The 10,340-nt window shown below is 64.8% G+C and overlaps 2 protein-coding genes across 5 annotated transcripts; one reads left to right on the top strand and one right to left on the bottom strand.

The window, feature by feature from the left end:
• Positions 1–4,428: 4,428 nt before the first annotated feature.
• Positions 4,429–7,410, top strand: GPATCH4 (G-patch domain containing 4). 4 transcript variants are annotated; one of them, XM_080368867.1, is made up of 9 exons: positions 4,430–4,581; positions 5,183–5,256; positions 5,345–5,437; positions 5,661–5,768; positions 5,944–6,047; positions 6,153–6,203; positions 6,326–6,617; positions 6,687–6,752; positions 6,798–7,410. In XM_080368867.1, exons 1-9 carry the CDS (start codon positions 4,506–4,508, stop codon positions 7,047–7,049), a joined length of 1,116 nt encoding a protein of 371 aa, XP_080224993.1. In that variant the 5' UTR covers positions 4,430–4,505; the 3' UTR covers positions 7,050–7,410. The 4 variants fall into 4 exon arrangements, with proteins under 4 accessions (XP_080224990.1, XP_080224993.1, XP_080224992.1 ...); XM_080368866.1 differs by having other exon boundaries at positions 6,687–6,765; positions 6,808–7,410; XM_080368864.1 differs by having other exon boundaries at positions 4,429–4,581; positions 6,326–6,765; positions 6,808–7,410.
• On the bottom strand, positions 7,370–10,074 carry NAXE (NAD(P)HX epimerase). The gene is made up of 6 exons (XM_080368868.1): positions 9,849–10,074; positions 8,668–8,776; positions 8,473–8,583; positions 8,220–8,333; positions 7,990–8,137; positions 7,370–7,913 (listed from the first exon to the last, which is right to left on the bottom strand). The coding sequence occupies exons 1-6, from the start codon at positions 10,028–10,030 to the stop codon at positions 7,711–7,713; spliced, it is 867 nt and encodes a 288-aa protein (XP_080224994.1). The 5' UTR covers positions 10,031–10,074; the 3' UTR covers positions 7,370–7,710.
• Between the last annotated feature and the right edge of the window lie 266 nt (positions 10,075–10,340).

Genomic DNA, 10,340 nt, shown 5'->3' with positions numbered 1-10,340 from the left:
GTTGGAGAGTGGAGACGGAGCGGCGGTTGCTCAAGAAAACACGGCAGCACGCGCGGGCTGGAAGAGCTCCTGCCTCCCTCTGTGTGCATCGCGACGAGACGGGGTTTTTTTTTAGCTGAGGATTCAGAAAGGCGAGCTGTAATCTCTTGGAGGTTTGCACACCGGTGGATTTTTTTTTTTTTTTTTTTTTTTTTTTTGCAACTTCGAATGTAAAAAAGAACGTGCGAAGGCTTGTGTGGGTCCCAGCTCTGCCCTAACACTGCCGGTTGGCCCCTTGGCAGCTAAAAATGGGTTTGAAAGGGTCTGTAGAGGGGACACCTTCGATTCGGCGCGGTCCTGCACCCGCGCTGAGGTCGGTTGAGCTCCACGAAGGCTCTGTCCCCGTGTAAACCCCCCTCTTTGCCCCCCGTCTTTGCCGTAAGGTTGTGCTCTGAGAAGCAAAACTGGTCCCAAAGCCTCTCCTTGCCAGCCAGGAACGGTCCCTCTCGGCTCAGCGTTAGCAAAAGGTGCTGACAGGGTGCGAACCCGGGCTGTGTGCGGGCAGGATGGGTGCTTCCGACCTGTCCCCCCGCTTCCGACGCAGGAGGGACCCGGGGGGGGGGGGGCGGCCGCTCAGTGGGTCCAAGGTGAGGAGCCCGCTGAGCAGTCGGGCTCCGGTGGGGCTGGGGGTGCCCGTTGCTGGCCCGGCGAGGTGGGAAGAGCTGGTGATGCTTCAGCGTGGTGGGGATGGAGCTGGCTGCTGGGCACCGGTGGGCGAAGGTGCCTGGAAATTCCTGTGGGGTGGAGGGATCCCGCCGGCAGCGCAGGCTGCGGGTTAGCGAGGAGAGTTAACGTGATTCTCATTTTTGCTAGGATGTTTTTTTCTTAAGCTGGGGTCCTGCTTTTCCAGGCAGGGCTCTGGACCACGGCAAGGGCATGGAAGCCGTTCTCCGGTGCTTCCCGCAGGAGGAAGATAAACCTGGGGGAGAAGCGAGCTGGGAATGCTGAGTCTTCACAGGCCATTCGGTCCTTGGTGTCTCTCTGCTCTCTTAAGCAGGAAAACTTTAAGCAGGAAAGCCTGTTCCTCCCGTCCCTCCACGTCACAACATCCACTCCGATGTCAGTTCGGGATCATTCCTCACCTGCTGCCATCCCACCAGCCCAGGTGCTAAAATCAGGATGAGGACAGGGGGCTCTCGGCTTGCAGCCTCCCTTTGCATCCCATGTTTATCCCCCCACTCTCCATCTTTCCCTGGGGAATCTGGCCAAGCTGCCGCCCTCCGCGCTGCTCCAGGGGGGCTTTGCCGTACGGATTTGTGGCTTCGGCTTTGGCGAAGGGGATGCGCTGGGGGAATGAACTCCTGTGAGGGCCGAGGGGTGGGTGCTCCCCCCCCAGGGTGTGCTGAGCGCCGTCGTTTTGTGGGGTTTGCCCTGGGGTTGATGCTCTGGTCCTTCTTCCCTGGGGAGCAGAAGAGCATCGTGACCCCCCGTGGTGGAGCTGCCACTGGGGTCTGGCCTCGGCGCTGGGCAGGGGGGGGGAGCAGCAGTGTCCCCCCCTTCTCCAAATGGGGGGGGGAAAGCTGGTGGGGAAGGGGCTGGGGCTTCCCCAGAAGGGGTGGCAGGTGGGGGGTGGCTGGGCTGTGGTCCCACATGCCCGGAGGGCGGAGGGATGCTGGTGCTCCAGCCCTGGGTGTGGGTTGGGGGCTCGGGGGTCTCTCTGCCGGCTGGTGACAGGGAGCTTTTTAGTGACACCATCATCCCCTCCACACCCCTCTTTCAAAGGAACAATCGCACTTTCTCCCTTTTATCTCCCTCCTTCCCGCGGGAATTGCCCAAAGGTGTTCCTCGCTGGCTCTTGCCTCTCCTTTTTCCCTCTGATAAATCGAATTATTTCCTTTAAAATATACCAGAAGGAGCCGTTTCCTCAGCGGGTAGTGGCAAATCTGGCTGATTGAGTTGGAGAGATTTCTGCCATCAAGGACTTCTTTCCAATTTATCCTCACCATTCCCTGGAGGAGAACCAGAGTCTTTTCCTCCAAAAAACACTTTCAACTTGGAAATCAAACCTCTCAAACGAGGAGGGAGATATAGGTGCGTATATACATGTGTATATAGGTGTGTATATTGCACACTGCAGCATCTTTGCTGGGCACCAGTAGCTGTGGGGAAGGGCTGGAGGTGGAGCAGGAGGAACAATGCTCCTTGGCCCCTCTGCTCAATCCCACGACATTCCAGCACAGAAATCCACGATTTATGAGCGGCTGGGACATGGCCAGCTCGCTCGGCTGCCCGCCAGCAGGATGCGACCATGGCACCCCTCAGATCCCTCTTCCCGTGGGTTTGATTTGGTTTATTTTTAATTTTTCCAGCAAGACGAGACTTTGTTCCCTGCATGTTTCACCGGCGTTTGCACGTGGACGCAGCATTCCCAGCGCGCAGCGTCGGCTGCGCTGGAGCCGGTGGTGCCCAGCCTGGAGCCTGTGCCCGGAGCAGGATGGAGACTGGGATTTGTCATTTGTTCTCTTTGGAAACAACAAAATTCCAAGTCTTCCAGCCTGCCCCAGGGCTGAAGGATGCACCGGCAGCAGAGGGTGGTCCTGGGATCCTTGGGATCCTTGCTGGAGCTGGCACCCATGGGTGCATCAGGGGCTGTCACCCACGACACCCAGCGGGTTTCTGTGTGCACCGGGAGAGGGGCTGGGGTGCTCCCGGCTGCTGCTGGCAGCGGTGACACAAAGGACAATGCTTGTGCCCCATGTCCCACCGCCAGTGCCAGCCATGGAGCTGAGCCCTGATCCCGATCCCTTGGGACCCCGGGCTGTCCAGGGGGGCTGCTCCAGCCCCACTTGCCAGGGATGGAGGAGAAGCCTCCCGTGCCATGCCAGATTCTTTGGTTTTGGTGGATTCTGTGGTGCTGGGATGCTTGGTCCTGCTCCATCACGTTATCCTGGTGGGAATCTCCCCATCCTGGTGGGAATCTCCCCATCCTTCTGCCTTGGCTTCCCAGCTCCCGGGCTGTGGCCATAAGCCGGCTCCTCCGTGAAGGTTATTCCTGCTTTTTTGACTCCTGGCAGACAGAGCAGGGAGATACGGAGCGGCCAAGGCTGCTGCCAGGCTCCCTGCTCTCACCACCCTGGGATAAGCCCCCAGCCTCTTACCGAGGGGAGGGGGCGGCAGCAGGCGCCGTGGGAGGAGGAAGCCAAGCACAAGGAGGTGCCTCAGTGATGCTCGGGGGTGCTGGAGCAGGGGAGGGGGGTCCCGTGACCACCTCAGCCATGCGGTGAAATGTGGCCGCTGTGCACGACAGCTGCAGCGGTGCCAAGTACAGTTGGTGCCTTTGCCGCACGTGGGTGCACCCCGCTGCACACCCTGCATGCCATGCACCCCTATCATGCATCCTATTGCACCCCCTGGCATGCCATGCACCCCATACACCCCCTATCATGCACCCCATTGCACCCCTGGCATGCCACCCACCCCATACATGCCCTATCACACACTCTCTGCACATCTTACACACTACCCACCCCATGCACGCCCTGTCACGTACCCCACTGCACCCCTTGCACACCATGCACTCCCTATCATGCACCCCACTGCACCCCTTGCATGCCCTGCACCCCATGCACCCCTATCATGCACCCTATTGCACTCCTTGCATGCAACGCACCCCATTGCACCCCTTGCACTCGCTGTCATGCATTCCACGCACATGCTGCATGCCCCATGCACACCTATCACACACCCCATGTACCCCTTGTCACGCACCCCACTGCACCCCCTGCATGCCATGCACCCCATGCACACTGTCATGCACCCTACTGCACTCCTTCCATGCCATGCACCCCATGCACATCCTGTCACACACCCCATTGCACCCTTGCACCCCGACACACATTCCACGCACACCTTGCATGCCCCATGCCCCATGCATGCCCTGTCACACACCCCATGCACCCCCTATCATGCACCCCACTGCACTCCTTGCATGCCATGCACCCCATGCACGCCCTGTCATGCACCCCATTGCACCCCTTGCACACCCTGTCATGCACTCCACGCACACCTTGCATGCCGCATGCCCAATGCACGCCCTGTCACACACCCCACGCACCCCCTATCACGCACCCCATTGCACCCCTTGCATGCCATGCACCCCATGCACCCCGTCATGCACCCCATTGCCTGTGTGTACGTGCATGTCATGTGCATGCCTGAGTGTACGTGCATGCACGCGTGTACATGTGTGTGCACGTGTGCAATGTGCACGCACGCGCGTGTGTGTGTGTGCGGCTGTGTGCACAGACGCGTGTTCACGCGTCTACCCGCGCGCACGTGCGTGCTGCAGGCGCGCGCCCGCGTGCGTGCCGCTGTTCCCGCCAGGCGCGTGCCCGCCCCGCCCGCACGCGCAGAGCCGTGACCCCGCCTGACCTCTGCGCGTGCGCGCTGGGCACTTCCGGGCGGCGGCGGCGGCGTGGAGGCGGGCGGTGGCGGACGGGCCCCCCGGCACCACCCGGAGCCCGGCCATGAGCACCACGGAGCCGCCGGGCCGCGGGATGCGGTTTGCGGAGGGGCAGCTGCGGCGGCACGGCTGGCGGAGAGGTGGGGGCCGGCCCGGGGGTCCGGCCTGCGGGCCCCGCTGCCCCCCGCTGCCCCCGGCCTTGCTGCGCCCGTGGGGGTCCCAGGCCGCGGGGGTCCCCAGGCTTCATCAGTCCCAGGCCCAGGGGTCTTTAGGCCGCGGGGGTCCCAGGCCGCGGGGGTCCCCATCCTCCAGCAGTCCCAGGCCCAGGGGTCCTTACGCCGCGGGGGTCTCAGGCTACGGGGGACCCCAGGCCCTGGGAGTTCTCGGCTCCGACGGTCTCCAGGCCATGGGGGTCCCCGGCTCTGGCGATCCCCAGGGGTCCTCCGGCCCCGGGGGTCCCTGGCTCTGGTGGTCCCTGGGCCGCAGAGGTCCCAGGCTCCAGCAGTCCCAGGCCACGGGGGTCCCAGGCCCTGGCGGCCCCCAGGCCGTGGAGGTCCCTGGCGCTCCCCGGTCTCATGGCCTGTCCCCAGCCCCCTTCCCAGACGAGCAGACCTCCGCCTCGCGGCCTCGCCCCCCACACTTGGGGACTCGCAGCAGCCCCGGCCCCCACTGGCCAACCCCCGGCAGTGGGGGGGGTCCGGGGGAGCCGCTGCGGCCGGTGACGGGTGCTCTTGTCCCCAGGGCGGGGGCTGGGGAAGCGGGAGGACGGCATCGCCGAGGCCATCCGGGTGAAGGTCAAGTGTGACACAGCGGGGGTGAGTGCAGCCCCCTGCACGGTGCGGGCTCGGACCCGGTGGTCGTCGCCGGCTGCAGCCGTTTTGGTGGCCCCTCTGCACCCCGCAGGTGGGACATGACGCAGCGGAGCCCTTCTCCTTCCACTGGTGGGACCACGTCTTCAACAAGGCAGCTGCCAACATTGCAGTGGAGGCCGGGCAGGTAGGGCTGGGGGCGGCGAGGGGGCACCCCAGTGGGGCTGGGACGGGGCCACAGGCGGGGAGGGCTTTGGGGTCCCCCTTTGGTGGGCTTTGTGCTGCCATCGAATGTCCCTGCAGCCCTTCACAGCATGCAGCACCCTGCATGGGGACCACGGTGCTGGAGGGGGCGAAGCCCCTCAGAAAACTGCTCCTGAGCCTTTTGCATCTCTCTCCCCCCACCCCAGGACGGTGTTGCCATGAAGACCCTTTCTCAGCAGGGAGCCTGGATCAGCACTAAGAAGCCCCGCAAGGCCGGCGGCACCGGCAGCATGCTGTACGGCCGCTTCGTGAAGGTAACCGGCCTTGGGGACACGGCTCGGCGAGCAGCTGCGGCTCTGGAAGCTGCTGTGAGCTCTGCGCCCCCCCCTTGCAGCGCAGCCTCCCCAGCCCGTCGCTGCTGTGCCCCCCCCAGGGCCCCCTTTTCTTTGTCCCCCTTCTTCACAGCCCCTCTGCCTCTCCCCACCACAGTCAGCCACGCTCACAGCATCCGGGGAGGAGTCGGCGAAGCTGCCCACTGGCTCGGAGAGCAGCGAGGAGGAGGAGGAGAAGCTGGACCTCTCTTCAGCCAGGAGGTGAGGTGATGTGGGGGACAAGGGCTGCAAGGGGGAGTCCCACTCCGGGCCGCCCTCCTCCCCATGCTGATGCTGGGAGTGACGTGTCCCGTCTGTGTCCCACAGGCTGACGGATGAGGAGCTGATGCGAGCGTGCGGCGGCCGCACGGCACACAAGTAAGTGGTTGGGGAGGGCTGCGTGGTTGGGCTCCCCCCTCCTGGCAGGGTTTTGTGCAGGCTGGGCTGGAGGGTTCTTCACCAGGAAGGTGCCAGACCCGTGCTGCCCACCGGCATTGCAGGGGTGCCCGTCACGGCCTGACCATGAGTGCCAAGCTGGCGCGCCTGGAGGAGCAGGAGCGAGCCTTCCTGGCCACGTACCGGCGGAAGGAGCAGCAGCGTGAGCCCCCAGAAAACAGCCCCCCAGCTGAGGGGCAGAAAACAATAAAGGAAAAAAAGAAACAGTCCAGGGACAGAGCCAACCCTGAGCTGCTGCAGCACCAGGAGCCAAGTGGAGAAGAGGAGCTGGCAGGAGAGGAAGGGAAGGTCGTGAAAAGGAAGAAGAAGAAGCAGGAGCCAAGCGGAGAAGAGGAGGTGGCAGGAAAGGAAGAGAAGCCTGCAAAGAGGAGGAAGAAGAAGAAGCAGGATCCAAGCGGAGAAGAGGTGGCAGGAAAGGAAGAGAAGCCTGCGAAGAGGAGGAAGAAGAAGAAGAAGCAGGAGGAGGAAGACAAAGAAGAGCCAGGTGAGACAGGAAAGAAGCAGGAGGAGGAAGACGAAGAGCTAGATGAGACAGGAAAGAAGAAGAAAAAGAAGCAGCAGCAGGAGGAAGAAGACAAAGAGCCAGAAAAGAAGAAGCGGCAGCATCGGGTGGAGGAGGAAGACAAGGAAGAGCCAAAAAAGAAGAAGGAGGAGGACAGAGAAGAGCCAGCTGAGACCGAGGTACCTCTAGAAGACACAGATGGGTCTGATCACGCTGGGCACAGGCCCAGGAAGAAGAGGAAGAAGAGGAAGAGGGAGCCAGAGTGAGCAAGGACCAAGGCTGCCGCCCTGCACAGCTGCACCATCTGGCTCTGAGGGTCCCGATCCTGCCTACTGGTGCCCAGGGGGTGCTCTGGGCCCTTCCCAGGTGCAGCCCAACACTGAGGCCCCCAGCTGCGTGTTCGCTGCCTGGAGACACTGGGCTGGGACTGGTTGGTCTGGAGCTGGATCAAGCTTTGCACCACCCCCGGGAGCCTTCCCTTCTGCCAGGGGTGACCCCAGTGCCCACCAGCCCCGAGGGGGGGGGGGGGGACACACCAGTTTGCCATGGGTCTGTCGCAGAGGGCCACAAAGGGACAGCCCCCACATTTTCAAGGGCACAAATAAAATCTTTATTGCAGTGAAACTATCCTGAAGTGCAACGTACGTGGCAAACCCCAGCGTCCTGGATTTTGTCTACACCTACAAACACTCGGATGAGGCAGCAACCCCAAACGGAGTCCCCCGGCAGCCGGCCCGTCACCCCCAGGCTCCTGGGGGCTTTGAGTCTGCTGCAAACTTCGACCCCGTGGCAGAGCTGAGTAGGACCGAAGCCCAGTGAGGCGCTGAGCATCCTCCTAGCAGAGAGCTGCAGCTTTGGCAGAATGAGACCCTGGTCTGCCGTGCCAAAGCCTAGCCCCGCACCCCAAGCCCCCGCTGCACCCCAGCCCTAGGTCAGCTGCAGGACGCAGTCTGTCTCGGGGTACGGCGGCAGGTTTAAAGCGTATTTCTTCTGGAGCGCGGGGGGCACAAACCTGCCCCCGAGGAAGTGGTAGCGGCCGGCAAAATGCTTGGCTGCCACCTTGGGCGCCGTCAGCGAGATGAGCATGTCGGGCTGGAGACCGTCCGCCTTCCCCTTCTCCACGTCCCAGCCTGCAAGGAGCCCCAGGCTGGAGCCGGGAAGACCCCCCAAGAGGCACCTTCCCCTGGGGGGTCCGGAGTTACTCACCTGAGGGGATGTCGATGCTGGCGATGGGGACCGTGATGCGCTCGAGGGTGCCGAGGATGCTGCCGAAGGGCTCCCGCACCGCTCCCTTGAAGCTGAACCCGAAAATCGCATCCACCACCAAGCCGTAGAGCTCGTCGATGAGCGCAGCCTGCGGCGGGGAAGGTGGTGGGTGAAAACCAGCCCCCGGCACTGCTCCAAGGGTGGCTGCTCCCCAGCCGGGGGCTCCTCACCTCCGCCGGGAACTCGGGCAGGAAGGGGATGTCCATCTTCTGGCACTGGGTGGTCAAACCTTCAAAGAGGGGCTTGTTGGGGCGCTTGGGGTAATAGACGGTTGGCTCGTAGCCCTGCAAGAGCAGGAAGGAGCTGGGCAGGGCTCAGCACCAGCTGGAGGAGCGGGTACCCCGAAGCTTGTGGGGCTGGGGGTGCACGGGGCCGAGCCCCCTCCCCGGGGGGAGCACGCAGCCGCTCGCACAAGAGACTCACAAACATTTTCAGGTGCCGGGCGCAGACCAAGCCGTCGCCGCCGTTGTTCCCTGGCCCACAGACGACCAGCACGGCGGGCTGGCTGGTGGTGAAGGAGCTGGGGGGGTAAGCCTGGAGGGGGCCAGGAGCGGGATTATGCTGGGGGATGATGCTGAGGACCCCTGCCAGGACCCCCTCCCCGCCTCGTGCGCCCACCTTGGCGATGGCGGTGGCGCAGCTCAGCCCCGCCAGCTCCATCAGCTGGTCCACGCTGAATTTGTACTCGGTGAAGAGCTCCTGGTCGATGGCCTGGGCCTCCTCCTGCCTGGGGGGGGAGGGTGGCAGCCCTGGGGGTCCCAGACCCCTGGCCGGACCCCGGCTCTCTGGGGTCAGGGCCGGCCCAGGGCCAGCCACCATCCCCTTGACTTTGCAAAGCGCCAGCAAGTGGGGGGTGGGGGTAGGGTGCTGAGCCCCCACTCCATGCACCTCTGCACCCCCAGGCATCCCACCCAACAACTCACACCCCCCCCCAGTGCCTCTCTCCACCCTGTTAACCATGTCCCGCACCCTGCAGACCCCCAGACACCCCCCTTGCACCCTGCAGACCCCCAAGCCACCCCCCTTGCACCGCCCCTGCACCCTGTGGACCCCCAGGCATCCCCCTGCACCCTGCAGACCCCCACACCACCCCCCTTGAACCCTGTGAACACCCAACCACCTCCCCTTGCACCCTGGGGACCCTCCATCACCCTCCTTGTACCTTGAAGACCCCCAGCCACCCTCTGCAACCCCCTACCCCCTGCAGACACCCAACCACCCCCTGCAACCCCTCCCCCACCCTGTGGACCCCCAGGCACCCCTTGCACCCTGCAAACATCCAGCCACCCCCTGCACCCTGCGGACCCCCAGTCACTCCCCTTGCACCCTCCCCACCCCCTGCAACCTCCCTGCACCCTGTGGACCCCCCATCAGTCCCCCGGCACCCTGAAGACCTCCCCCCCCCCCTCAGTCCCCCTGCACCCTGTGGACCCCACATCAGTCCCCTGGCACCCCGAAGACCTCCCCCCCCAGTCCCCCTGCACGCTGTGGAACCCACATCAGCCCCCGTGCACACCCTCAATCACCCCCCTTGCACACTGTGGACCCCCAACCACCCCCCTCGCACCCTGCAGACCCTCAATCTCACACACACACACCCCGCACCCTGGGGACCCCCAAGCCCCCCCCCCCCCTTCCACTCTGTGGACCCCCGATCATCCCCCTGCACCCTGAAGACCCCCAGCCACCCCCTGCACCCTGCGGACCCCCAACGGCACCCCCTCCCCCCCCATTCTGCCCCCCCTCTGCCCATCTTGCGCCCACCCCCACCCCAGGCTTCCCCCCCCCCCAGGCCCTACCCGAGGAAGCGCAGCTCCCGCGGGCCGGGCCCGGCGCTGGGCCCGTGCATGGCGCGGTGGGGGCGGCACCAGCCGCGGTCCCGGTGCCAGTCCCGGTGCCAGCCCCCCCCCGGGCAACGCCCGCCCGCCCGCGCCGCCGCCACCAGCAGCCCCAGCCCCAGCAGCGACCGCGGGCCCGGCATGGGGCGGGATCGGCTGCGCTCGGCACTGCTCGGCTGCGCTCGGCTCGTTTCGGCGCGGCTCGGCTGCACTCGGCGCTGCTCGGCTGGGCTCGGCGCGGCTCGGCTCGGCTGCACTCGGTCGGCCTCGGCTTAGCTGGGCTCAGCCGGGCCCGGAGGCACTCGGCCGTGCTCGGCTCGGCTCGGCTCAGCTCGGTCCGTCGGAGCAGAGCGCCCACCCCCGTGCGGGGGGCGGTACCTGGCTGGAAGCCCCGCCCCCTCCCGTATTAAGACCGCGCTGGCCCAGGCCGGGGTGCCCGTTAGCGACAGCGCC

This window comes from Falco punctatus (genome assembly GCF_963210335.1).
Source record: "Falco punctatus genome assembly, chromosome: 18".
Classification (NCBI taxonomy): Eukaryota; Metazoa; Chordata; class Aves; order Falconiformes; family Falconidae; genus Falco; species Falco punctatus.
This window is presented reverse-complemented; position numbering and strand designations above follow the sequence as displayed.

Coding starts and splice junctions, on each gene's coding strand:
- GPATCH4 (XM_080368864.1), top strand. CDS start 4,506: ATGAGCACCACGGAGCCGCCGGGCCGCGGGATGCGGTTTGCGGAGGGG. Junction 4,582..5,182: donor GCGGCACGGCTGGCGGAGAG/GTGGGGGCCGGC, acceptor TCTTGTCCCCAG/GGCGGGGGCTGGGGAAGCGG. Junction 5,257..5,344: donor TCAAGTGTGACACAGCGGGG/GTGAGTGCAGCC, acceptor TGCACCCCGCAG/GTGGGACATGACGCAGCGGA.
- NAXE (XM_080368868.1), bottom strand. CDS start 10,030: ATGCCGGGCCCGCGGTCGCTGCTGGGGCTGGGGCTGCTGGTGGCGGCG. Junction 8,777..9,848: donor CGGGAGCTGCGCTTCCTCGG/GTAGGGCCTGGG, acceptor CTCCCCCCCCAG/GCAGGAGGAGGCCCAGGCCA. Junction 8,334..8,472: donor CCCGGCACCTGAAAATGTTT/GTGAGTCTCTTG, acceptor CTGCTCTTGCAG/GGCTACGAGCCAACCGTCTA.